Source organism: Pogoniulus pusillus, chromosome 15 (assembly GCF_015220805.1).
Source record: "Pogoniulus pusillus isolate bPogPus1 chromosome 15, bPogPus1.pri, whole genome shotgun sequence".
NCBI lineage: Eukaryota > Metazoa > Chordata > Aves > Piciformes > Lybiidae > Pogoniulus > Pogoniulus pusillus.
The window spans coordinates 12,176,967-12,204,764 of NC_087278.1; the positions used below are offsets into that span (position 1 = coordinate 12,176,967).

The window sequence follows — 27,798 nt, forward strand, 5'->3', positions numbered from 1 at the left end:
ACTATGAAAATGTAGCTGGCAAAATAAGTGTTCACAGGGTGTAGTGTACTGATTTTCACGCTGAAGGATATGCTTTTGCAGACCCAGAGTTAAAGAATCCTAATATGCCTAGAAAAATCTTTCACGTCTAGAAATCATTTATGTGTCTCTGTTGATTTGTTACTTAGAGTTTAGAAGATAAATGGATACTGCTAAAAAAAATAGATTAAGATAATTCTCATCATGAGAGCTCATTTAATTTCTAAAACACCACCATAAAAATATAAAGCCAATGACTACACATGTTAATTTTATTCTTTTATTCCATAATAAAAGTAGTGATCACATGGAAGAAAATGTGCTGATGCAAGACAAGCCTCCCATCACCACATAAGTGTTGCTTCACATCCAAATTTAATCCTGAAAAGATTTTTCAGGGTACTGCTTTCAAAAAGAGTAGAAACATCTTTGCAGAGGTTAACCTGTTTGGTATCAGGAGCAGTAGGTCTTTGAACCATACACAGTTGGGTACTGTGTATGGTAACTGTTGTGCTGTACAGGGCATGTGGCCTCACTAGCAGCATTATTTCAACTTAGTTCTGGATAAATACAAGATACAGGTCGTTTCCTCTACTGAATCAATTGGATCATTTGCTTTCCATTGCAACTGAACACACTCAAGCAGCCTAGTATTAAACTGTTCATTTATTTGCTGTCATAATCTTAGACTCGTAGAGACATAGCATTGCTTAGGTTAAAAAAGAGATTTAAAATGATCAAGTAGAACCATAAATCAAGCACTATCAAGTCTACCATGAAACCATGGCCCTTACCTAAGTGCCACATCTACATGTCTTTTAAATACACCCAGGGATGGTGACTTAGGGCATCCTGTTCCAATGTTTGACAATCCTTTCAGTGAGGGAATGTTTTGTAATACCCAGTCTAAATCTCCCATGGAACAACCTGAGGTCATTCTCTGGTCCTATCATTTATTTATTACTTGGGAGAAGTGATGAACACCCACCTTGCTACAACCTCCCTTCAGGTGGTTGTGAGGAAAAAAGTCTCCCCTGGGTCTCCTTTTCTCCAGGCTAAAAAAACTCCCGTTTCCTCAGCTGCTCCTCATAACACTAGTTCTCTAGACCCATCACCAGCTGTATTGCCTTTCTTTGGACATGCATTAGCACCTCAGTGTATTGGGCAAAAAAGTCCTTGTCTGCTGCACACGCAGGCTTCATGACTGCACGGTTGGGCTCGATGACCTTAAAGGTCTCCGACCTACACAACTCTATGCTCTTCGCTGCCAGTCGCACTGCCCCGTCGCGGCCGCCACATGGTACATCCTGCCTCAGCCCTGCCGCCCCCAGGCTGCAGCAGTGGTAGGGCCCAGCGCGGCGGCGCAGCGCTCCACGGCGGAGGGCCAGGTCAGCACGGCGGCGCGGGGACGCGGGCCGGACCCGGCTGCTTCCACCAGCCACCGGGCGAGGGATGTAGGGCGACAGGTGCCTCAGGGCGGCCCGGCCGACCGCCGGCGGGCGAGAGAAGCCTTGGAGCGGCCCTCAGCCGTTACGCCACTGTTAGCGGCCTGGCTGACGTTACATTTGGCCTCCCGTGCTTTGACGACAGGCGCGGCCGTGTCGTAACAGTGACGGCCTGGAGATAGACGAGACGCATGAGGAGAAGCTGCTTGGTTTTCAAACCATGCGCGGTTGGGAAGGGAACCCTTGGGCGCGAGTGACGTTGCTGCCGGTGGCGGTGGCACAGTAACGGCACCAAGCGGGTAACGACGCTAGGGGCTCTAGGCGGGAGCCCTGCCGGCCCTCTCCCCCTCGGCTCTAGTGCTGGCTGCCGGGAAGCCTCCTTCCCCTGCACCCCCAAGTGGAGTCCAGAGGGGAAGGAAGTGGTTGCGCGGGTACAGACCTTTGATGTGGCCAGGCCTCGGTGACCAGGGGATGATCGAGAACATCATGTTTTCTCTGTACTAAAAAAGCCCTACTTGGTGACCTTTAGTTTAGTTTTGATGCTGTGCTTCCATGACAGTTTTCAAGACCTGAGTGAACAAAGCAGTCTGGTCTGAGCTCATTGCAGACCCTACGTTCAGCTCTCAGGATTCCAACCTTGTTTATGCTAAGATCATCTTCTGTTTTGTTTTGTTTTTCTGGAAGGCCTTATATTTGTCTGGCTCGTTTTTCTAACCCTCCTTTACCTCATTTCCACAAGTGATGCAAAGCAGGGATTTGTTTTTCGTAAGTGTATCAGCGTGAATGCTTACTCTACCCTGCCTTAATCAATGAAGCTGCTCCAGATTTCTTCACAAGCTATTTAAATTCTGTCTACACTGTGCTCTTCTAGATAGATACCTACTCTTCATTGTTAATCCAATATAGGTACTTGATAGTTCTCTACAGTCTACCAAGATGTGGTTATGGTTTGCTGTAATGAGAGTGGCAGTGACCAGCGTACAGCAGTAGCCATAGCGTTGCTGTCCTTAGCAAAAGACTTTCTGTAAAACACATGCTCATGAGGTTGGTTTAGCTAATTTTTTTAAAAAAGTGAAGATTTGTAATTCAAAATACTGAGAAATCAAAAATTTCTGAATTAAATTAGGGATTAATCAGCTGATCCTAGCATCCATTTCCTATAGAAGATACATAGGTGTCTCATTAAGTAACGAAACTTAAACACCTTTACTCTGTAGATACAGGTCACTGTGACTGTGCTAGCAAGCAGAATCCCAGATAACTTCCAGGTAGGACATTAGTTCACTTCTTTATTGCTGATATGACACCTGGTGATAAGAGGGTGCTGCTAGCAGTGAGAGCAAAAGTCTAAGTTGGCTGATTTTTTTTCTTAATTGATATATAATCCCCACAGCAATAGAAGTAGATAAAACATTGTGTTGGGGTCCTGTATGTTAGCACAGTAGTCCAACATAAGCTTTGAATGGGTTGCAGCCCCTGGAAACATGGTACTGTCATCTATGCACTCTTAGTTTCTACAGAACACCCTAATATTAAAATCCATCTGTCTGACTTTGCATTCTGTGTTTTGCTTAGTGCTTTACAAGGGCTCCTAAGTACTCCAGTCAAATGGGGTTTAGCCAATGAACTATTTCTTCCTTTCATAGTATGCTGTATTTCTGCATGGATGATCCTCACAACAAGAAAAAAATTGTGATGTGTGAAATATTTTCAGACAATATAAAGATTTTAAAAGAACATAACAATCATTTCCATTCCAGATCTTGGAAGAGCACAATTTACAATATCAGATTTTTTTAAACTCTGTAATGGATAAAATGACTATATTTTAAGTGACTGCATTACTCACAAGGCAGTTTTGTTTAACAGCAGGATTACACATTGAAGTAAAAGTCATGGTTACTTATTTTTCCAGTTTGTACTTTGGAAGTATCATCTGACATCCCAAACAATTTTAACAGTACCTTATTCTGCTGTCAGTTTCCAGCTGAGGAGAAGCATTAATGAAGAAAGGCCTGATCCTTTAGAGATTTTCTTACTCTGACTGGACCCACTAAATTCAACAGAACTATTTAGAATACTTAGACACAGGCAGTTGTGTCAGTCCTGAGGGGGAGAAGTTTTAGTCTGCAGTCCTCATGAAACAGTCACCTTTTCAGAACGTGGAAAGGTCAGCACATGAAAAGTCTGTGACTTAACCTACGCTTACAGTGCTTTCAGGTCTAGTGAGAAAGGTGGCTGCTCTGTGGTGGAGCTTGCTGTGCAGCATTTACCAAGTCTCACAGAGATTAAATTACTATCATTGGGGTTCTGACACAAGCTGCTTCCACAGGCAATCAGATTTTGCCTCAGAGATTTGAAATAATACTAAAAAAGAAGTTACTGATAATCAGCTTCTGTTAGTAACATCAGCTTGTGTATAGAAAATGATGTCTTACTCTGTTAGTTTATGATATAGCAGCATAACAGGAGTCTAGCTTATAGAGGCAGAATAATATCATCTTAAAAGCAACGGTACACATTTTGGGAAACAAAATATTTCACCCTTGGAAAAATAGTTAACCTTACCTGACAGCTAGATGGAGGCTCTACCACTTAAGTACTCTAAACAAAACATGGATTTTCTTTTTAAATGAAGATGACTCCAGAGGTCTTGTAAAGCTGTTCCTGCAACAAACTTCTTGGTCTGTTACACAGGAGATTAGATTGCATGCCTTTTCTCCTGAAAATGAAGCAAAAATAGTTCAGCTGGAATGCTTTTGAAGCATTCTTTACTTTGGGGTAGGTGAAAACAAATGTATAAATAGACTTCTCAAACGATATTTTTCTTCTCATTTTCAGTTTGAGCATTTTAAAGCATATTAGCAGCAGCAGTTTGTGCAAGTGTTTCACAGACCAGTGGCTCTCAGTGTCACGCTCTGTGCTTCCAAAAGGTTGTTATAAAAACACCACCTAGGAAGTTAAAGATACACTGGTGAAAGATACTTTGGCCATTGCAGAGCATGTGGCAGCACATGTCCTATTTGTGATACCTGACACAGGTGCTTTTGAGAAAAGATGAGGTGTAGGGTTGCCCAAACTGTGGTTGCTGTGTAACCCCAGCACAGCCAAGCACTGTTCCGGAAGAACTCTGCCAGCTGGGGAGTTGTTGGCAATGGCAGAATTGATCTGGAAACAGAAAAAAAGGAGCTGGTTCAGCTGTAGCAGAATAGGTACTGGAAGAAGCAAATGAAAGTGTGAAGATACTACAGTGTACTTACTTCCTCCCCCAGAACATCAGTGTGCTTATTCAGAACCCAATTAGCTGACTCAGCTAGTGAAAAACACAGAGAAAGGTTTAAATTATTTGTTCTTAATAAGAGTTATTTCAAAAGGTGGGTAGGTTACAAGGTGCTGCTAAATGAACACCTTTGAGGGTCACTGACACATGAATGAAAAAAGTCACGCTCCATACTTGAGAAGTTAACCAAATACATTGAGAAGGGATAAGAAAGATAGTTAAGCTACTTTTGAAAAACTCATTCAGTAGAATGACTGTCAGATTAAATGGCATGAAACATCTCTCCAGTACAGGGTGAGCCAGCTTTAACATAGTAACAGTTTTAGCTGCAGGAAGCAGCTGACAGTTTGGCACTGCCAGCATTTATAGGGACAGAGTGCTGCCCCCACATCATGTCTGTTAACCTCTGCATGCTACTGTTGCAGTGAGGCATTCATCAGAGCATTAACCTTTCAAAAGTTCCCCCCGCCTCCCAATTTTCATGTGAAAGCGAATTTCGGCTAATAATAAAAAACTCTGTTGAGAACAATTTCTTTTGTCAGTTCAGTCTAAATATGAGTATCTCTGAGCATTAACTTGTACCTTAAATGTTTTCTTACCATTGTTCTTCCTCCACAGGGCTGTCCATAATGTTGAGAGGAGTCACTCATGGTGCAAAAGACATATTTACCTCTCTGTTGGCAAAATCTCAGTACTGTAACCTGGGACTGAATTTTTCATCAGTATGGAATGAAGCAGCAAACAGAAGCTTTCTAATACATTCTACTTACACAACTGATACAAGATCAAGACAGGAAAATGAAAAAACCATTGAGAGTCTCTACAAATTGTCAGTTGACATTAAGAAGATACGCAGACTAAAGGAGTGGGTCCTCCTCCGGGATGTGGCCTATGTTAAAGAAATTGCTGGCATCTTACAAGAAATGGGAGCAGATGAGACCACTGTAGCCAGTATTTTGGAACGCTGCCCAGAGGCAGTTCTGCACACCCCTGCAGAGGTGAACTCTCAAAGAGCTCTGTGGCAGTTGGTATGCCAGAATGAAAAACAGTTGATAAAATTAATAGAGCAATTTCCAGAGTCTTTTTTTTCTACTAAATATCATGAGAACCAGAAAGCAAATATACTGTTTTTTCAAGAGTTGGGACTTAAGAATAATATAATCACCAGGTTCCTGACAAGTGCACCCAATATTTTCCATAATCCTGTTGAGAAGAACAAAAATGTGATAGAGATACTACAAAAAAAATATTTGAGTTTAGGGGGTTCTGATGCAAATATGAAGATCTGGATAATGAAGCTATTGAGCCAAAACCCATTTATTTTATTACACAGCTCCACCACAATCCAGGAGAACTTGGAATTTCTTCAAAAGAATGATTACACTGATAAGGAAGTTCTACAGCTGCTCTCCAAACTCAAAGGTTTTATTTTTCAGCTTACTCCAGCTACCATGGAGAAGAGCATGCTTTTTTCCAAAAACGTCTTTAAGTGCAGTGATCAAGAATTGAAGGAGCTCGTGCTGAAATGCCCAGCCCTTCTGTACTATTCTGTTCCAGTTTTGGAAGAAAGATTTGAAGGACTACTGAAGGAAGGAATTTCTGTAGCACAGATTAGAGACACCCCAACGGTGCTGGAGTTGACAACACAAATTGTTCAGTACCGAATTAAAAAACTCTCTGCTTTGGGATATGATGTGAAGAGTGGAAATCTGGAAAGCTTGAACGGTACTAAGAAAGACTTTGAAGCCAATTATGGTAAGATACAATCAAAGAAGGAGAGACCAATTTTTAATCCTGTGGCTCCTATACACATTGAAGATTAATCTGAATGCTGTACTTAAAGTTATGCAAAAGAAAATTATCAAAAGAAAAGATGTTGGTTCTCTGAGAACTGTACTTTGTCCTGGGGTGCGTCTTAGGCATAATGTCATTATGCAATTGTAGCTTTCTGATGCTTTCAAGTAATACCATAGAACCTGCTTCTGATGAAGGTCACCTTTTTTCCCCAAGGAGTACCTTACTTTTTATAATTTTTTGTAATTTTTTTTTTTTGGGGGGGGGGTGTGCTTCTGGTACATTTCCTTATCTAACAGGGCATTAACTGCTTTGGATTTCCAGCTCTGTCACTGCACAGTCTAGCCTTTGGGAATGATTAGCACATTCTTTCTCTGAGAAGGGAAAAGGGGAGTGATTTTTCCAGCAGTGTTCATCAACACACTGGTTCACTGACTTCTGGAGACGCTTGGAGTTCTATTCATTATTGCTGCAGTGAGTAGCTCCAGCTCCTGCATCCCAGTCTGACGTCTTATATAGGAAACCCTAGCTAGAGTGCAGGGCAAAATATTTTTGATGTAGTGACTGCTCCAAGCGAGGCCCCAGTGTGCTTGTGTACAGCCATCCTGCAAAGGAACTACAAGACAATCTCCTTTCTATTTCTGAGACTTCAAACCCCACTGCTTTTGCAAGAGGTTTGAAAGAGGAGGACATACTTTCATTGCTATTGTCTGACTCTTAATTTCTTCTTTTGAGTTGAGGCTCAGGGAGAGATGCAAGGCAGCCCAAGATGATTGTATGAGAAAGGAAAGTCATGCTTTTATGTTCGATGTAACAAAACTCTAGTCTGTAAACCACTGGTGATTAAAAAGGACTACCAGATTTGCAAACAGCTGCCAAAGTTTCTAAATATATTGGCGACTTTGCTTCTCACATATCACTGTATGGTAATTGTTGACAAGTGCTGGCTCTCAAAATAGTAACTGTCTGACAATGTTTAAGTTCTATGGGGACTTTATTCATTTTCATTTATGGGCTGGGAAATAACTGAAAATAGTAGCGTCTTTGACAATCATCTCAGTAGCATTAGGATTATCAGTGATTTCTCAGAAAGAATTTCCTAAGCAAGTGTTCCACACACATTCCCTCCTGACAGCAGAAGGGAAAAACAGTTGCACAACCCCCTCACTTCAGGCCATTCTTCAAGGTCATTTTTAAACCACATCTTGGCAGCAAGCGCAGGGTTCCTTTTCTTCAGGAGAAGTTTTAAATTGCTGAGGAAAGCTGGTATTGAATTACTCGTTTAGAGGGTGGACTGCAAGAGGATGATTTTTGATAGCCTGCCACATTATCGACTGCAAGCTTGGAAAGGGCTAGAAACATCTGGTTAGAGCAGTGCCAAGATCTCAACAGCTGAAGGTCTTAAACTCACCACCATGTGGTCAAATGTGGACGTGACAGCAGCCTGCAGGAATAAACACCACCTTTGTTGAGCACGCAAGACTGGCAAGGATTCAAGAAGGGGCACATACCACCAGCACAATAGAAGTCAGGCTGTGTTACTAAGTCAATGTCTTTGCTGACTCTTTGAAACACACTGTCATTTTCCAAAAGGAAACTAGGAAAACAGCCGTATTAAAAATTCACAGGAACTTTGTTAATTTCTGTCTTGCAGTGCCCAGCTATTAAGCAGACCACAATATTACTTGAATTCAAAAGCATCCTTCCCCTCAGACAATATTATTTGAATTCAAAAGTATCCTTCCCCTCAGACACAGGGCATTTCAGCTCTCTGAAGCTATTCATAACAGTCTGTAATGCTAAAGCACAGAACTAATAAGTGGTTTAGGATGAGAAGAAAACCAAGGCGTAGAACAGCGTTTTCCCTGAGAACTTAGTTTCAGCATTTCTACAGGCATGTTTTAAAAGTTCCTGAAACAACTTTTTCCCCATCGCTTGAGATTATCTCCAGTGGTAACAGATACAGTGACATATTTCCTTAACTGAGTCCCAGAGTTACATGCATCATCTATTCTCCTCACCTTTCAAAATGAAAGCATAAGCAACGACTCCTCTTCTGTACTAGCAGACCAAAATTCATTCAATCCTGAATTCATAACTCCATACTCAGAACCTGTTTATCATCTCACAGTATTCACTTGTAATTAAAACCTCAGGGAATCTCCCAGCTACCTGAAATTCCTGAAATCTGATTGCCTCTTCCTATTATTTAGAGTGAGCATGAGCCAATTTATACTGCAATTCTGTACAGCTGACTGCTGTGTAAAGAAAGGCTGCTCTAAAAGTAGTCTTCACAAACATCTCCCCTTTTGAAATGGGGGCTGGGGAAAGGAGAGCAAAATGAAACCACCACAAAAACAATGCCAAGACACAATAATCCCTCTTCCCCCCTGAAAATTTCAGTTTCATATTCCATTGAGCTCACTACAGTCTTAAAAGTGGCTATCCCCAGGCCTCAGTTCATAGAGGAAAAACAGTTAATACAAGAGATTTTACACACAGCCTGCCCAGTGCAGTTACAGGTTTTGGTAAGGTTTTGTTGGCACTATTTAGACACAGATAAAAGACAATCAGGTGCATGACACTGTGGGAAGATCTATACCTAAGCATGCCTTTCTCCATCAATTAACTAAGGAAGCTTTCAAATGTCTGAAAAAGCAAAAAAAAAAAAAAAAAAAAAAAAATGTTTTGCATGTGTCAGGGCAGAACCAGAACAAGTTAAGACAAAAGCAAGTTTCATAAGTGGGAAATATGCAGAATGCAGAACAAAGCTCTTCTCAAAAACTAAAACCATATGCCATGTTAAAGTGTTTCTGTTACAAGATGCAGAAATAATAACTGCAGGACATGGTAAGAGCAAAACACAACAAAGCACTGGCAGGTCTCTACAGGTCTAACATATCTTATCTCAGACCATGCTTGTTTTGCAGCAAATGCCACAGCATAAAAATGAAAGAGTGCTGTAAAAGAAGGGGCATGACCAAGTCAACATTTCTGTTTTCAGAGAACCATTAGGAAGAGTTTAGTTGTGCATCACAAATGCCACTGTGCTTCACACAGGTGACTCTTAGTTCAGTGGAAGCTTTCTAGGGATACATCTATATTGCAAGCTGCAGGAGAGGAGACCACAGTAAATTATTTGCTGCAGCTCACCTCCAGTATCCAAGCCTGGTCATTTCCAGAGCTAAACATTATCCTTAAACCACACTATGATCTATGTGATTTGCTTTTTTACTATAACACAGTCTTCCTCTTGTTGCATAACTTACCTGATCACATCCCTGCAGCAGACTGGAGGTAAGCAGCTGGTGCATCTAATGCCATTTGTTGGGTTTTCACTCTTTCCTCCATCCTAAACCCCCATGCTACCAGCATATGCAAGTACCAATGCCAGACTAAGCTGTTCCAGAGTGCAGTTGAAGTACCAATGGCTCAGAGATTTGGTAACTACTGTATCATATTTTACACCCAGGAGCACAGGACTAAGTTTTGGACAAGAGAGATGTTCTAATTGATTTTTATTTCAAAAAAGTCTTGCTATATATTCTTCTTGCACAACCATAGCCACTGAAAAAGTAAACTTACGTGCTTAGAAGTTCTCTGTAGGAACACAAGTTTTCAGAAAATACTGCATGCACAACATTCACAGCCTTCCTCTCTGGGCATCCAAAGAGGTTATTGTTTGCAAAGTCAGTACACAAAAGATCACCAACAGCTTCTATTTTAAGGCAACCTCAAGCTGTGTCTGTGGAAGTGCATTATGCCTTATGTACTGCAGAAGACCCACAGCTGTTCCTGCCCAAGGTGCATCAACGTTTGGAACCCGTCAGTTATCATTTACTTGGATCAAGAATGTTGTTTTCTTTATATCACTCCCCCTCCATCATGTTTTTTTTTAAGGCCTCATCTCCCTTTTTTGAGGAGAAGGATGTAGTGAAAAAGTTCTTGTATTTAGGCAGGAAGATAACCTGGTGCACCATGTTGCTGAGAACAGCTTTGCTAGTTCTTCAGTGGTTTCCAACTACATGAAAGGAATTTCTTTCAGACAGTTATCCTAGATGACCACAAACACCAGCCTGGTTTCCATTACGCCAGCACTTTTTCTAGTGTCTTTAAGTTTATTAGAAGCAAGTTTCCACTTGCAGGAGATAGATGCATGTCATTAAATACACCTGAGATGGAGCAATTTTGTTTTCAGTAAAAACGAAAATGTTTCAGATACCAGGATTCATAAAGAGAGCCTAGAGCTCATTCTCTGAGCTGCACTGAAACAACAGAACAGTTCTTCACACAGCTTCAACTAGTCAAAAAAAAAAAAAAAAAAGGTATTTGCTCTAATAAGGCAGTTAGTTTACTCTTTATGATCAGTTCTACCATGTCAAACTTTCTCACCTCTACCTCCCAATCTCATTTCCAATTTCTACACACCTCCAGTTCTATTTGCTCCAGACCACCTCAGCAGCTTGCAGTCACCAGTAGTTTACAGGCTGCCTGCAAATGCAGTTTCATAACAAACTACTTGGGCACATCCAAAAATGCTGTTACACAGCTCAAAGATCCTTAGCAGGAGGACGTGGAAACCACTGAGAACAGTAAATGGCATCTTGTCATAGACTACCAAGTTTGTGTTCACATTTTAGTCCAAAACTGCAAAATACTTACAGTAAATGAATATTCAAATATGTATTATCCCTTCAGGTACAGTTACTCACTTCTATAGTTACAAGTGTAACATTTCACCAGATACAGATTCAATCTAGGTCCTAAAAAAATCTTCATAGGCTGTGCTAGCCAAGCTTCTTCTGGCCTTTTCAGATGGAGTTACTTGCACAACTCTTTAGAAGATAGTGTCTAAGACACATGGCTTCTCATGGTCCAAATCTTAGCAGATTTTAATGCCACTGATGTAATGTGCTGGAGAATTGAGTATGTCTCAGTTTTGGTTTTAGTCAGACTTATCCTTTTTCTTTCCCGTTAAAGGCATTTTACTTGTTACAGCAGATCCTACAGCTGTAACACCTCCAGCTACAGCAGAAACACTTCCTTTGACAAGCCCCACTCCCATTGAAGGCACAGATGTGACTGCTGTTTTGGTAATTTCCAAGCTCTTCCCTCCAATCCAAGCAACACCTCCAATCGTTGCACCAACAGCTCCCTTTGTGACACTGAAAAGGCCACCAGTCACACGAGAAAGCATCCCAGGCTGCTGCTGTGGGTGGTCTTTTAGTGAACCTAAGGGAGGAAATAAACAGGAAAAATCAATCACAGTGCTGTGCTCACAGCATTTGCAAAAGAAATGTTCTTCGTAAGTATTCCTTTTCCTAGCCTAACAGCCACTGCACCAACATACACTTGACTTGCAGGCTACATTTCTTGGATGCTCAGGCAAAGCACCATAATGCTGCTTTGCTGCAGCAGGACACTACTTCAAGAGTGTTTGCTAGAAGTCAATACTGAGCCTACAGGTACCAGCCATAGAGCTCCTAGTCGTATGTGATCAACTTTTATCCTCTGTCTGCCTCACTACTTTCCCAGATTCTGGGGAGTCTCAAAAAGCCTTCAATCCAGTAATTTCTCGACTTTATTACTGGAGGGGGGATAGCACACCCTCCTACTTGTAAGAGTTCCCCCAATCCTAATATTAAGAGTTAACTCACAGAGGTGCAGACCTTGCTGTTCATATCTTTAAGGAAGGACTGGAAAAAGCTTCCTGGAGAAGAAGAGCCAAAGATTTATTAAAAAGAGCCATTCTTTGGAAAGAGCTCACATTGAGACAAAGCTGCTTCTTTCCTTAGTAATTACTATTTTGAAGATGTGATTACAAGGATTGTGTGCAGGGATCAGGAAAGAGGGAAAGGAGCTTACAAATGAGAGCAATCCAAGCAGTCAAAAGAAGCATGAGTAGGACAAAATTTATGCCAACTCTTCACTGAGTCACTTTCTTCACCAGATACATAAATTTAATCTCCCATAAAGGCATTTTCTGTAATTTGGACAGGGAAAGGAGGAATTGAGAGGGGCAAATTCAGTAGCCATTAAATACCAAAAGTGGTCTACATTAATAAAAAGAAAAAAACCCACACACATTTAATCTGCATTTTGCTATTCCATATTTCTCATACAATTACACAGCATCAAAATCATAGAAACTATTAGAGTAATATGAAGATAACCAGAATTAGCACCTTAGCCTTAAAGGAGTTTATTAACTGGTTTAGAAATACAAAGCAAATCCTAAAGAGATAAACACACCTTGCCTCTAAAGGGAATTAAGACTGCAACTCCACACCTTACTACTGCATGAGCATCACCTAATCATCAAGGAAGAAACAGTAAGATGAAAGAGTACGTCCAATGTGTATATAAGCACATGAGAAAATACCACCTACTGCACATATCAATCAGTAGCACTGACACATGTTTGTGAAACGAGAAATCTCTGGTCTTCACAACAACACTGCCCATGTAAGCATCTTTCACATCCTGTCTTGTCAATTCTTCACCAACCCCAAATGCTTAAAAAAAACATTTCAGAGAGAACCATGTCAAGACGCAGCCAGTTAACACAAGTAGGGTAAGAATTCCACAGTTTTTAAATGTTTTCTAGCTATCTGTAGATAGTCATATGGGATGTAACACTTCCCTTAGAGAAAAAGCAGTGAGAACCAAGAAAAGAGCAAGTGGAACCACAGTGGGCAGAGCTAAGGAAGAAACAAAGGTGAAATAAAGAGATGAGGGAATCAGCAGCAAAACAAACAGGTATGGGAGAGGGCAATAAATCTAGAGAAGCAGGGGAAAAGATGAAGCAGATCTAGATCCACCAGAGACCTCTATCCATTCACTCTGCACTGCATCATGCCTTAGGAGAACCAGCAGAGCAAGCTTCTTGTCTTCACTGCCCTAACTGCTTACCACTTGCATTCAGAGGACAGTTTCCAAGAATTACCTCCCAGAAGTCATCTACTACAAGATGAAAAGCGGAGTGAACAACTTCCCTTGCATCTCCCAAGAGTCTGTGACAATGCCAGGACTGGCAATCCATTTAAAAAAGTGTGAAGCTCAGAGTTCCTATGTGCATGTCTGGAATAATTCAGAACATGCCACCTAAATGAGAGAGAATTTCTTACAAGTTTGACAAGAACAAACAAAACAAAATCTCTTTTATTTATTTAAGAAACTGATAGAGATAACTGAAAGCATCATGAAAAGTAGAAATATAAATAACCACCTTTTACTTAAAGCCAAGTAATACCCTTGGTGGTTCATTTTAGTCCAGCAGCTTTCAATTTGGACATCTCCAGGAAAAATGCATTGCCAACACAAGCACGCAGAGATCAGATTTTCAATTTACATGCAGAAAGCTTTTAAAGAATCACAGGAGTATATAGAGCCTGGTATAAAATCCACTGTCTAGTTGTTATTCATTAGAGGATTTTTGTGACCAGACTTACAAGCTTTGCAAAAAAATCAATCTCTGGTCAGTAAAGTTTTAATCATACTGAACTTTAAGAGCTGTTTTCAGTGAATCACGCCTGATGCTAGCAAGAAAGGGCCCATCAGAGCCAACTTAAAAACCAAGATGGAAACTAACAAAAGTAACCTTGACATTCTTTTCCTCACATTACTTTGGGTAGCCAATCCTTGGCATCTACTCTGTTTCACAAGTGTAAATACTGACTGTGACCTAGCATATGAGAAAAGTCTAATGATGGTTGACACATTCCCATTTCATTCCTCTTTGCATTGTTCTTGAGATCTAGTAAATACCTGCACCTGCAAAGAGTTTATTACCAGTTGATCTCTGTTCTAGGATATGCATTCCTAATCTCCTTGTTTCTAATAAGTATGAGACAAAAAGGTAAAAGAGATCACTCCTAAACCTGGGGAGGATGAGACAAGCTCCATGTTCAGGGGTTGGCTCTAACATGCTACCTTGCAGCCAGCCAGCTTCCAGCTGAAAGGTGTCCAACATCAAACAAGTTCCAATGAGCAGAGGTTGCAAAGAACGGCATCATTTGCAGAAAATGAAGCACACTCAAAGCACAAGTACAAAAGCTTCTCCTGCAGAGGTATTTTTTCAAAGCCTTTGGGCACCAAGCTTGTCAAGTGTGATGTGGACAAGCTGGAACTATTTATATCTTTATGAAAAACTGCAAATTGGTTTTGGAATTGAGCCTTTACTCTAAGGATTTTCTTTTTGGCAGCCTGTCCAGAGAGGCAGTCTTCTTGCCAACACTGAACTGGTAGCCTTCCATCCACTTTTGGCCATTTTCTATGATGGTGTAAATGTATCATATATGAAGGTTTTGTATGAGGTTTGAAAGAGTATTACAACATTTTAATTCGACCCTTAAGGCTTGAAGTGTACAGGTGAAACAGAAACAGAGAAAAAAACCTCAAACTTCAAGGATGAAGTTTTCGTTTAGATAAGCTGTGTTTCATTTTACTCCAACTACACTAATGTTCTCCATCTATTTAGACTTCAAACTGGTTATTGTCATACAAAAAGAAGATACTGTGCAGAAGACAAGCAATCTTAACTGCTCACAGGTGTTAATTAAAACCCTGCAACACCCAGTGATGGGCAGACTCTGTTGTGTTCTGAATTGGACAACATGCTGAATATTCCAGAAAGATAAAGAACACCAATCTGTTTCACTGCCTTCCTCAAGAAGCAACTGGCAGTAGCTTATGAGTCAAACCACTGTACATCTTCCGTATGTGAGGTTTAACATGTACAACACACAATTCAATCTTTTAAAGAAAACAAATATATAAATAAAATAAGCAAAATAAAAGTGACCTAAAAATTAGACTTGAAGAGGATGCACATTAAGACTTAGTTTTCAACCTGGCATTTGCTTTCAGAAATGCTTCTGTGGTCTTAACATCTCCTGAAGAGCTTAAAAAGACAGACTTTTGTCTTCACAGTATGATATTGTAACAAGCTCAAGTACAGCAGAGCTCAGGAACCACTGTGCCATAAAATTCTCTCCCTTTCATTTTCTCATATTTGTGTTTTTCTTAACAACTCTTAGGCAGAAAAGTAAGCTATTCATTTCAGCCTCTTCTGCTACAGTTTGTGGATAATAATGTTGCACAAGTGATTGTTCAGACACACAACACATAAAAGTTGAGGAAAGAAGGGGAAAAAAACCCCTAACCAAACAGAACACCAAAACAACCAAATAGTTTTAAAGGGCCATGACAAATGGAAGATCAGTGAACCAAGGGGAACGGGGACTCACCAACCTCTGCATCCAACATAACTGGTCTTAAAGCAAGAGAAGACTGAACACAAACTATGTGCCAAGAACAGCTTTTGATCTATTATTCATCCAGTCACATTATGCAAAGAGGACTCTAATCCTGCTGTTCCAGAGTCTGGAAAGGAACTCTGCTCATTTGCAACTGCATTTCCTATGCAGATCTAAGAAGTGATTGAAGATTGATTTGGTTCAGAAGACCAAGATGTCACTGCATGAACAAAGTCAAGTGTGTATTTGCTTTTAGGAAACTGTGAGATTAAGTCAACAGCTAGAACCACAGTTAATTGTATGATGCAAAAGGGTTACCAAAGTAGTAATGAAGTCCCACGTTTCTAAAAACATCTTGTTTAAAATTCACAAGCACTAAGAACTCAGCAAGGTCTCCAAAAGCAAAGCTGGGCTCTTTCCATCTCACATAATGTATGACAGAAATACCTGATGGACCAATTCACATCTCTGGAAACTAATCAGCAAATTATGTCCTTTAGTATCCACCCATCTTTCCCATACTTCAGCACTTGTTTACTGAGTTCTATCCTGTGGTCTTATCGTGACCAGAATAATGCAGAAGTGAACAATAATCCAGACTCCTCTCATCCCAGGGTTGTCTTGCTTACTGTTACTTAAATGCAAGTTAAAATATTCAGCCTTTTTTAAAGCTATATCTGGAATTTTGGTGAAATTCTGTGGATTTATTGAATATTAGGAAAACTAATACATACCTTCTGGTGGTTCATCATGAAGGTATGATGGGACTTCCTGTTGATTTTTGTCTGTTTGATTCATTATTGCCTAAAAAAGAAATTCACATATGCTGTACATTTTTTCTGGTAAAACGTAAGTGTAATCCATGAATGCAAAATTCATGTAATTTAAGTTCCACAGAAAAGGAAGTTCTTTGCCATCACTAGATACACTAGCAGCTCCTGCCAAACTACTGCTATTTCATTATCAGACTGTGTTTTTGTATCCTTCAACCAAAAAAAACTTTAAATAGGAGACCTTCACTAGGTCAGCAGCTTGGTGAGAACTGCCACTCCACACCAAGTACATCTCAAACCTAAAAAGCAGATCAGGAAGAAAAACAGTATGGCAAGACAACAGCCACTGTCATACAGTAACAAAGCCCAGTGATCACAGACATGGTAGGCACTAGAAAAACAGCAGCAGAATGCCTACAAGATTCAGTAGTACCTGAAAGGTAGGAAAGAAACAAGTTCTTGCAGTAGAATTTGAATAAATGCCCTGAAAACGAAATGGAAGAAATGTATCGAAAGCACTCCAAGCAGTACTGCATGTACAGCATGTGATGGAGGCAGAACCAGAATGCTTCACCTCCACAGAAACTTCCCAGTGCAAGCATTTTAGAAAGAAAAATGTCATTACACCAAAGCTGTCTCAAATCAATTGCTCCTCAGAGGGAAGAAACCAATACGTTGTCCAAGTTTCCCCTCTGCTTTTCTCCCACACCAAAGCATGCCTCAGTGTGAAGTTCTGCTTCCTCTCCTGAGCCCTCCTGCCAATCCTGCTTTCCCTCCTTAGCAAGCACTGTAGTCAGGAAAAGGAGAAAGAAAAATGAACTGCATTATATCACTTAGCATTCTTCTGTCTTCCTGACAGGGACCTCTTAGTTCCCTTCCCCCTGCAATATAATGCTTTTTTATCATTTAATTTCTTCCAAGAGTCACCAACCACCAAAAAAAAATCCATCCTGTCTTGCCATGCTCAGATCTGCCTGTACCACCTCTGGGTGAGAAAGCAGTGACTGGGATCTGAAGAAGGGATGAGGAGGCAGAAGTAGAACTTGAGAGTAGGAAGACTCACCTGGGAAACAACAGCTAAAGCCCTCACAGTATAATTCTGAAGTCAAAACTTAACAGAGAAAGCTGGTACCCACACATTAAATGACAGTTCTTTGGATGTGAAGCAAGCCTAAATTGAATATTAAAGAGTCCTTATAATAGCACTAAGGGCACCAGCTCACAGCTCAGAAAATATAGGTACCTTTACACAAGAAGCTGAACTAGAGAGCAGGCTAAGACCTTACACCCAGGATGGCCAGATTGATGGCAATGCTAAACAAGTATCTCTCAAAAGCTAGAAACAAATGTAGAAGCTAAGCAACAGTAAAGTGAATATCAGCACATCAAGATGGATGACTACATACAAATAGGCTAAGAAGCACTTTGAAGTATCAAATAAAACAACAAGGAATTCTGTAATCAATCACAGGTCATTAAGTTAAGTGGAAAAAAGAACTCATCTGATCACAGGGAGCAAGCAAGGGCAGTCAGGTTCTGAGAAAGGCCTGGGTTCAGGTACTACACAGTTTCTTTGCATTGATCTCATGCAAGCTGAAAGCAACACGAGGATTTCATCCTCACTGAGTTACACATAGGTTGTTTTTTTCCAACTCCAAACAAAAATATCACAGACAACATGAAAGAGAATGCAAATGTGATAAGAAACTGACAGGCCTCACACTGTTTGATCAAAACATCTGTACAATGATGAAGCAACTATGTTTTCAATGAATGAAATGGCCACATGTTCAGTACAGATGATTATCAAGGATTTGGAATTCCTTTATTCACTGCATTAGAGAAAGTCACAACCTAGCAAGTATTAGCTCAATGAAAGCATTAAGAAATAAAAATTACCCAAACAATTTTAGAGCAGACTGAAGGAAGACAAATTAGTTTTTATAAGTAACTACTACTGCTAATATATTTGTACCTAGATGGCATGTAACTCCCAAAAGAAACCCACATGAAATTGCTTGTTTTGAGCTTCCAAAAAGCTTCTGTCAACAATTCCTTGTAAGAGCACACAGAAGTTATTGAATCTTACAAGTACTGTCAGAGATTATCAATAAGTTTAAAGAGGAGTTAGAGGGTTTGAACATGGCAGAATGCTATAAAGTGTCACAAGGGTCCACACCATTCTTAGTATTCTCTGCTGGACACAGCAGCACTGACAGTACTTACAGCCCAATGAAGTACTGAGGACCAGTACAGAAGGCATCATACAAGCACTTCATTAAAACAGGGCCTATCCAAGGGAAAGAGCCAGAGCAAGACTGGCCAAGAGCACAGGTAAAAGACTCTTTAATAACTCTCCATATTTAGGTTGGACCACTGTCCTATTTGCTTGCAGTTCCTGCAGAGTGAAGTGAACAAAGCAATGTACTAGCAGAGGAGTTCTACAGCAGTTTCTAATTTAGCAATAAAGTATTAAAAAAAAAGTCAAATGACCAAACACCAAACTTGTAAAATACAGCACTAATAAGAAAAAATTTCAGTTTAGGCATTCCCTCCCCTGCTACCTTCCCTAGAACTTCCCTAGTCCCAGCAGAACTCTTTATCACAGCTCACTTTTTAAGAGGCAGACATTACACAATAGATTGCTCTCACACAATGATTTAAACACAGTAACAACTCCTTATAAACTACAGAAATACTTCACTCTTAAAACTACATGGACCCAGGCACCAGTAATCTGCTGTTATCAGACTCTGAAAGTCAGTGGAGTACTACATGTACTTAAGAAGAGCAGGTAAGGGAAATGAGTCACTGTTGGTAGGACTGAATTTGTTCTACACAAAAGGGAGGCTGTAGGGGTCTGTGGATCAGAAAGCTAAAAAAGTACTGTATGATATATGGGTCTACAGGTGCCTGGAATCATGCTAGAGATGCTGCAAGAGATGTGCCTAGCCAGCCTGTGCTAGGTTTTACCCATTGTTCTCCTACCACATCAGTGCAATTAAAACCAGAATCACATCACTGTCAGAAAAGGCTCACAGCTTGACCCAAAATAAAACTTGGTACACAACTGCTCAAAAAACACAAATCAAGTCCATCTGATTTTCTACAGAAACTCTCCAGTGAAACACAATCAAGATCAAAATCCAACAAAGGACTTGAGCAGAAAGTGTTAAGATATTTAAGTTATAGCCTGTGTTACACATCCTCACAGCCAGTTTAAGCACATCAGGAGACCTAACCGCCTCTGAAAAAAGATCCATAATCTTGTGTGCTAAGCAGGGTCCAGCAGACCTGGTGACCAGGAAATACTATGCACAGGAGTCTGTCTTAAACCTGGCTCCCCTCCAAAGATTTAAGGTATTTCTATTGACTGGAGGTCAAAGGCCTGGAGTAACTTCTTGTTAGCAGATGACTTCATCCATTATTGAGATGAAGATGGCAGGAAAATGTTTTTTTTTCTTCAGAAACTGGAAGTCAGAAAAGCAGAAACCATGTACTATCTTTTATGTAACATCATCAAGGTGAAAGCACTCACCTGCAATTCAATGTCTCCTTCGTCTATGAAGATCCAAGCTCGTATACCCACTTTGCAGTAGAGTCCCCTGGTCACCAGGCTGCAGTGGATCCTAAGGGAGGTTCCTTTTCACGTCCCCTGCTGAAGGTGCTTCCCCATAGAGAAGAAGAAAGGAAAATTCAGGAGATGGAACAGACATTACAACTCAGATGTAAGGCACAGACCTAGAGGTGCAAGAATAAAACTTTTGTGGAGAGAATTAGATCCTTCAGGCATTAGATCCTTAATAAAGGAACTCTGGAAATTTCAGTTGAAGGCTGCAGATTCAAAGTCCCCTGTGCACTGAATCATCAGTCACAATTATTACTGGCACTGCAAGCACATGCAACACAGCAAAGATTTATCAGAAGCCTGAACTTTGGAATTTTTCTGATATGTTTTTCAAAATCTTCTCCAGTGTGTGTGAAGCCTGGCCAGAAACCCCAGACTACCAATCCAGGAAAAAGGCAAGCAAGCAAATAGATCTTTCTTTGCATTTTCATCCTGTGATGCCAAATTCATAGTGTCTTGTGTCACCAATTTAACACCTGCAATAAATGTTCATATGGAATTAGGCAGGATCTCTGCAAGTCCTGGCAGAACTCGTACAGACATTCATTTAGGAGGAAGTTCTTCCCAGAGAGAATGATTTGCCATTGGAATGGGCTGCCCAGGGAGGTGGTGGAGACACCGTCCCTGGAGATCTTCAAGAAAAGACTTGACGAGGCACTTAGTGCCATGGTCTAGTTGACTGGCTAGGGCTGGGTGCTAGGTTGGACTGGATGATCTTGGAGGTCTCTTCCAACCTGGTTGATTCTATGATTGATTCTATTAAGCTGGCATCTAGCATATCAGTGGCACTCTCCAGTTTCCTCCTTCATCTGTGCAGATGAATATGTAAGTTTTGTGTTTTCTTAGGTTAAGAAGCAGAAGCAAACCCAGACCTTACAAAAGACTTCACAGAGGGACCCATGTCAACTACTTTCTGGGGTTATTCTGCCCTCTATGATAATAAGGGTGCCAGCCATTCAAGAGAAAGGCTAGCTTCACCTTGGCTAATAACACATTAAAATATGCAACAATTTTCATTCTAAAAAAAGAAAAGAATAAAAATGGAAGTTTCAATGAGTTTTAAAGAAAACACACTTTCATATTGTCACAATATGAAGTACACAAGAAGCTTCAAAGTTTTACAGTTGTAAAGAAAGTAGAGGTTTAGAAGAGGATTTTTAATGTTCTATATAGTTGTTGAATTAACGCTCTTATAGGACCTTGAATGAAAATGCTAAGAAGCTCTGAAAGTAATGGTACAGCCACGTGAACATTCAGGATCAAAGCTGACTAAAACTTTCTTACCAAATATATTCCCTTGTGAAGATTTCTAGTTGTTTTCAGAGAAGCATTCTGCATACACCTGTGGGAAAAGCAGATTAATGACATTGTGTAGAATAGTGCACGCACCTCTCCTGGGTGTATGGTGGGAATCACAAATACAAAAGCCCATGGCAGGGGAGCAGCACAACTGGCATGGTCTTAAGATGCCCAAATGTCAAGATTCATCTCAGCAAAACACCAATTTCTGCTCTGTTCTTGAGCAATGGAGTTAACTTGCTCTGTGTGCTGCTGTGAGGATTTCTACACAGCATGGTAACCAAGACCACAACCTCTCCTTAGCAAGTCTGCAGTTCCTCCATCAGAAATTTGAGCAAAGGTTTAGCTTTCCATTACAGATGTGTGTGCAAAGCTTCCTGAGCTTGGGATGATTCTCTTGATGTCTGACTTCACAAACAAAAAGCTCTACTGTTTCAGTACAGTAAACCTGGCCCAAGAAGCAGCCAGTAAAAGCTGGCTTGTTTCAACGCCACTGCTCAGATATTTGCGGGCAGCAAAGAAACTATCCAAGGATGGGGCCAACTTCAGTTGGCAACGTAGCGCTGCTCCAGAAGGCTGCAGCAGCAGCAGACAGTGCTGGAACTATTCACCTGACAGAACTGCAAACAAGCCTGATCTTAGTCCACCGTGAAAAAACTATCTTCCTCCTGCCCACCAGCTATGCAGTTAAAACAGCTTAGCTACAGAGCTGAAGGAAAATAAGAAAACCCTTGCTATGTGCATGGCTCTCCTTCCTCTCTTTAAGCAAGCTGCAGCAGATTTCAAAGTCAGCCTCACATACATGAGAAGAAAAATATTTTAAGGGATGGCATTTTAAGAAGTCAAGGTTTGGAACAGTAACTTTTCTACTTTCAAAATTAAATAAGAAAACAAACATGATGCCAAAAAGGTAATCATGGCTGCTCTTCAGGATACTGCTTCAAGTTGCACAAGCAACCCTTCCTTGACTATTAGCATCTCTGCTTTATATCTCAGATTAGGACTTGTAGTACGTTATGGGTAAGAGGGCTCTGTTAGCTTTCTCAGACATAATCCTCAAACCATAGCCGATATGGAAATGTGTTTTTCAGTTAGTTAATGCAAAGGAGACAGTTGACTGAACTTGGCCAAGAAGAGTCAATTCTAACAGTGCTGAAGCAAAAAACCAACAAATCCAGGCACGTAAAAAGCACGCAGCTAAAACTCAAAAGCATAGCTGACATTTCAGAAAGCCCTCTGTTTAAAAGCCAAGTTCCAAACTGAGGTTTATATACAAAGCAAGACTGGTTTGGAAGCAAGCATGCCTGTTTAAGAGAAAGGGAGACAAGAGTTTTCAAAGAAAGACTATGATAAGTTGACCAGAAGTTTCCAGGTGTGAACCGTAGCTTATTTTTAAACCCGCAGCAGCAGGGGCTACAAACCCACCCTTAAAGAAGGCAGCAAATCTGCCCTAAGTAATATAAGCCACAGGCTCTCGCCATGTAGGGGTCAGCACACAGTTGGGAATGCAATGCAGCATATCTATGTCATAAAACACATCCCAACACAAAAACCCCAATCCCACCCTTTAACTAGGTCTGGGACATTACAACATTGTAACTGCCTATAAAAGAATCCATCGTTTTCTACACCACCCACAACTACTGTATAGATCAGGCTCCCAAAGAGGCTCTAGGAAACACCTAAGGAAGCTTTCCCTGAAGCAAGGATTTGCGAGATACCAAATCAAAGGCAGCGAGAATCCAAATTCCCTTTTTCTAGTCCTCCAAAACTGGTTTACATAAATTAAACTGTAAATTCCTGTGAGGCACAAGGCACAGCTTCAGAAAGGCCACAGAAGCTCCATTTTACTAGTCCTGTCATACTCTGCCTCCTAGATCAGCTTTCTAAAGCAGAGCCTTCCCCATTTCTTCTAATGCTTTCTTAAAGCCTGAACTTTACATGCACCTCAGTTCTTTTCCAGGAGACGTACAAAGACAAAACCTGACTGTGCCCAACATCCAGATAAGCAAAGCAGCTGAGCTTCCTTGCCATCCCAGCTAACGAAATAACAAACTTTGTCCCAAGCATGCGTTATCTGATTTTTGACTACTGCCTAACATTTAAATCTGTTCACTTCCTGGACAAGGAACCACCTTTTGGGTTTCTTTGTTGCAACACATCCCAATTCTATACTGGGGAGACAACACCAACTCTGGCTAAACGTTTAACACAAGCTCAACAGAAAGCTCTTAAGGGAAAAAAAAAAGGAGAAAAAAAGCCTAGATAGCATCTACTAAGCAGTCTTAAAAGTGATATGCATACAAGCCAGTACTTGTGTATGAAATAAAACTATCCTGTATGTACCCTCTCAGTTATACTGAGCCATGGTGCCTGAAGCAAAGCTCTGGACACAACGAAGCAGGTTACGTGGGATTTATCCTCCTTAGAGAGCGACATCCTGATTCAGAGTTGCTTTCAGCCCAGTGAAACAAGCAGGAGGAAGCATTTAATCGCATCCGCAGAAACCGTATGACCTTAAAACAACGACCAGAACCAGCTGCATGGCTAAAACAACTTGCATTTATTTTCAGGCCACACTACAGAAATGCCTAAGCTAGGTGAACGTAGAAAGCTAAGCTGCTCCCAAATAGTTCAAATCCTATTCCATCAAGCCGGACTTAAGAGAAATGGGTGAAATAAAGAACAGCTCATTATATCAAACATATGAACACAATGAAGTTTAACCACAATACAAGAAAACCCGAAACGAGGCTTCGGAGGTACGGAGACGTTTGCGGAGACCTTTCAGGGCCGACGCCAAAGCGAGCACGGCTCCCCCAGCTGCCCTCCCAGGTGGACGGGAGGCGCTCCGCCACGGACGCGGGGATCGCGGCACTCGACTCCGGACAGGAGGCAGCAGCCGCTCCCGAGCCCGCTTCCAGCACTCGAGGAAACGCCAACTCCGGCCCGTCGAGGCCCCACAACCTCTCGTAAAGTGGCCCCAAGTACCTGCAGCCCCCGCCAAGTTCTCCCTTCGCCGCTACCTGCCTCCTCGGCGGAGCTCGGGAGGCGGCGCGGCAGAGACCCCCGCCCGCCGCCCTCGGGGTACACCGTCGGATACCTCGGCGCAGGGCGGCGGCACTGACGTGGCAGCGAAGGCCGCGGCAGAGCCGCTACCGCCGGCCCGGCCCTCCGGCCCTCCCTCACGCCCCCCGGTGCCGCGGCAGGAAGCACAAAGGCGTGCGGGCTGTGCCCGCCCCAGGCCGCCAGCGCGGCGGGAGACGCCGGGGGCAGGTGGCGGCGGGCCCGCCTCTCTCGCCAGTAGCGCTAGGGCGCGCCGGGCCCCTTCTCGCCTCCTTCCCCAAAAGTTTCCCTTCCTTCGCGGGGAGTAAGAAAGGGGAGATGAGGGTGGCCGGCTACCTGGCTGCCTGCCCAGCTAACAGCGGAACCGAAGACACAGTAGTCCTTCATTCCTCACTCACCGTGCAGCAGGCACTGCTCAGCTCGGCTACACTAATGCAGACTTTACTCCTGCGCCTTCTCCTCGCTGCCGACGTGGCGCCCGCCGCTGCCCGCCCCGTCGGCGCCCACAGACCCCGCCCCAGCCCAGCGCGCTGCGGCCCCCCTGGCGGCTGGGGGGCGCGCAGGCGCCGCCGTTCTCGCCTCGGGGCTGCCGGGGGGCCCCACGGCGTACCCCCCCGACCAGTCTCCTCGTCCGGCGCCACGCGTCTGTGCCGGCCCCCATGGAAGAGGTCGTGCTGTCCCCGAGAGCCTACGGAGGCCCCAGTCTGACCCTTATGATACTCGCAAGCCCAGGGCCATCCTTCTCTACGGGGAGGAGGCAGGTCCAGCCACGCAGGGCTTGGTCTTCTGAAGGGCCCTTGTGGGTTCTCCCGTCAATGGCGTCGGGTCCAGGGCTCTGAAGGGGCAAAAGATATCACATAGCGGTAGGGCAGATGAACAAAAGGGCGACAGTGTTGTCATAGCTGCAAGGTGGAGGAGTTTGGCGAGTGGCATTCGTTTGGGCTGGGTCACACCTGGACTGAGCGGTCAGGGTGAGTGGATGATCCTGGAGTGTCCTGACCACGCCATTGCAGAAACGTGAGCAAGAGAAGGTCGCTGAGGCAAGGAGCAGTTCCCTTCTGCAAAGAACACTGACCGGCACAGTAGCAGCTATGTGGCCTGAAACCTTTCTAGTAACACAAATCCAAAGAATTTTTATTTAAGGATCATTTACACTGCACCCATAATCCCAGACATTTTTGAGTGAGTGGAATTACTCACATGCAGCCTCTAAGGAATGAGGTTGTAGTTGGGGTGGTTTAAGGGCATGGCTTTCTAGGTAACTACACCAATGAGGATAGTTGGTTAAGGACATGTTTTCTGGCACTCGACTGCCTCTTTAAGGCCTGTACCTGTGAATCTCTAAGGATCTTTGGAGTTGAATAGTGAATGTGCAGTTTGGTAGCCAAGAAAGTGTTGGATGTCCAAGGGAGAGAGGGAAGTTGCAGGTGCTTCAGAGGTGAGTTTAGAAACAGAACGCTCAGCATCACAGGAAGTACTTCACAAGATAAAAACTTTGTAAAGATTAAATGCCACCCTGCTTCTTCCACCTGGCTTCATGCTTGATTGTTGTCTTGCTCCACCCTCCTCTCTTCAAAGAGATGTGTATGAAGGATAATCTTTCCTGTAGTTCTTCAAGAATCATTAGTTCCCTACCTGAAGCGTGAACTCAGCTTCTACATGGAAATGACAAGGGAGCGCTGCACTTCCATAGAGATCTCTCTACATAGAGAGGCTTTTGCCAGGGTCTTTGTTGGCCTCAGCTTCATCAGTCTCCTCCTGGATTTAGTGCAGAGAGAAGTAGCACAAGTGTGAAAAGAAGGTGAAAGAGATTTGTCCTCAGAGCATGCAGACCCAGTTAGATGTTGTTGGTTGGTTTCAGGCGCATCAGTGTGACCAGTCAGAGCAACAGTCTACCAGCCTTGGAGGGGTTTGCTGATAACAAGGACTTGATGTTCCCGACCCACTGAAAAATAGCAGCCACGTTCTTTAATTTGGCACTGAATGGGTGAAAGCATGAATGCTTGAATATTTTCCCTGTAATAGAATTGCTCATGAACTTTACAGCATGAAGTATGGAGGAATGTTCTGCCTCCAAGTAACTGAAAATGAACAGCATTGTAGATACTAAAATCTCTTAAACTCTGAAAGACTTAGAGTAGCACAGAAGGACTTCAGTAGGTGAAGCGTTTTCGTTAAGCAAACAGAGCCAACTTCCTTGTAAAACCACAGTCATTGATGGTAGAGTCTCACTGGGAGGTATGATAGAATCATAGAATCAACCAGGTTGGAAGAGACCTCCAAGATCATCCAGTCCAACCTAGCACCCAGCCCTATCCAGTCAACTAGACCATGGCACCAAGTGCCTCATCCAGGCTTTTCTTGAACATCTCCAGGGACAGTGACTCCACCACCTCCCTGGGCAGCCCATTCCAATGCCAATCACTCTGGCAACAACCTCCTCCTAACATCCAACCTATATTTCCCCTCACACAACTTGAGACTGTGTCCCCTTGTTCTGTTGCTGGTTGCCTGGCAGAAGAGACCAACCCCCACCTGGCTACAGCCTCCCTTCAGGTAGTTGTAGACAGCAGTGAGGTCACTCCTGAGCCTCCTCTTCTCTAGGCTAAACAACCCCAGCTCCCTCAGCCTCTCCTCATAGGGTTTATGTTCCAGGCCCTTCACCAGCTTCGTTGCCCTTCTCTGGACACGTTCCAGCACCTCAGCATCTCTCTTGAATTGAGGAGCCCAGAACTGGACACAGCACTCAAGGTGTGGCCTGACCAGTGCTGAGTACAGGGGAAGAATAACCTCCCTTGTCCTACTGGCCACACTGTTCCTGATCCAGGCCAGGATGCCATTGGCTCTCTTGGCCACCTGGGCACACTGCTGGCTCATCTTCAGCCTACTATCTATCAGTACCCCCAGGTCCCTTTCCTCCTGGCTGCTTTCCAGCCACTCAGTCCCCAGCCTGTAGCACTGCTTGGGGTTGTTGTGGCCAAAGTGCAGAACCCTGCCCTTGGCCTTGTTAAATCTCATCCCATTGGCCTCTGCCCACCCATCCAGCCTGTGCAGGTCCCTCTGCATGGCTCTCCTGCCCTCCAACAGATCCACACCTGCTCCTAGCTTGGTGTCATCTGCAAACTTACTGATAACTGAAATACCTTCAGGCTGACATCCCTGCAAACAACAAAAACAAATCATCTGTGTCCTTGTTACTTTGCTAACCCAACACTGAAGCTGAGGAGGGGGTTTTGGT

At 42.7% G+C, this 27,798-nt stretch overlaps 2 protein-coding genes across 6 annotated transcripts; one reads left to right on the forward strand and one right to left on the reverse strand.

Moving 5' to 3' along the window:
* The first annotated feature begins 1,367 nt into the window (after positions 1 to 1,367).
* On the forward strand, positions 1,368 to 8,082 carry MTERF2 (mitochondrial transcription termination factor 2). Of its 2 annotated transcripts, none has more exons than XM_064155391.1 (2): positions 1,368 to 1,406; positions 5,362 to 8,082. In XM_064155391.1, exon 2 carries the CDS (start codon positions 5,373 to 5,375, stop codon positions 6,564 to 6,566), a length of 1,194 nt encoding a protein of 397 aa, XP_064011461.1. In that variant the 5' UTR covers positions 1,368 to 1,406; positions 5,362 to 5,372; the 3' UTR covers positions 6,567 to 8,082. The 2 variants fall into 2 exon arrangements, with proteins under 2 accessions (XP_064011461.1, XP_064011460.1); XM_064155390.1 differs by lacking the exon at positions 1,368 to 1,406 and adding an exon at positions 1,456 to 2,731.
* A 1,956-nt stretch (positions 8,083 to 10,038) lies between these two features.
* TMEM263 (transmembrane protein 263) lies at positions 10,039 to 25,055 on the reverse strand. 4 transcript variants are annotated; one of them, XM_064155394.1, is made up of 5 exons: positions 24,959 to 25,055; positions 21,480 to 21,537; positions 20,106 to 20,234; positions 16,529 to 16,598; positions 10,039 to 11,769 (listed from the first exon to the last, which is right to left on the reverse strand). In XM_064155394.1, the coding sequence occupies exons 4-5, from the start codon at positions 16,590 to 16,592 to the stop codon at positions 11,483 to 11,485; spliced, it is 351 nt and encodes a 116-aa protein (XP_064011464.1). In that variant the 5' UTR covers positions 16,593 to 16,598; positions 20,106 to 20,234; positions 21,480 to 21,537; positions 24,959 to 25,055; the 3' UTR covers positions 10,039 to 11,482. The 4 variants fall into 4 exon arrangements, with proteins under 4 accessions (XP_064011464.1, XP_064011463.1, XP_064011465.1 ...); XM_064155393.1 differs by having other exon boundaries at positions 24,897 to 24,965; XM_064155395.1 differs by lacking the exon at positions 24,959 to 25,055 and adding an exon at positions 24,598 to 24,810.
* Between the last annotated feature and the right edge of the window lie 2,743 nt (positions 25,056 to 27,798).

Coding starts and splice junctions, on each gene's coding strand:
- MTERF2 (XM_064155391.1), top strand. CDS start 5,373: ATGTTGAGAGGAGTCACTCATGGTGCAAAAGACATATTTACCTCTCTG.
- TMEM263 (XM_064155394.1), bottom strand. CDS start 16,592: ATGAATCAAACAGACAAAAATCAACAGGAAGTCCCATCATACCTTCAT. Junction 11,770..16,528: donor TCATGATGAACCACCAGAAG/GTATGTATTAGT, acceptor TTCCTCCCTTAG/GTTCACTAAAAGACCACCCA.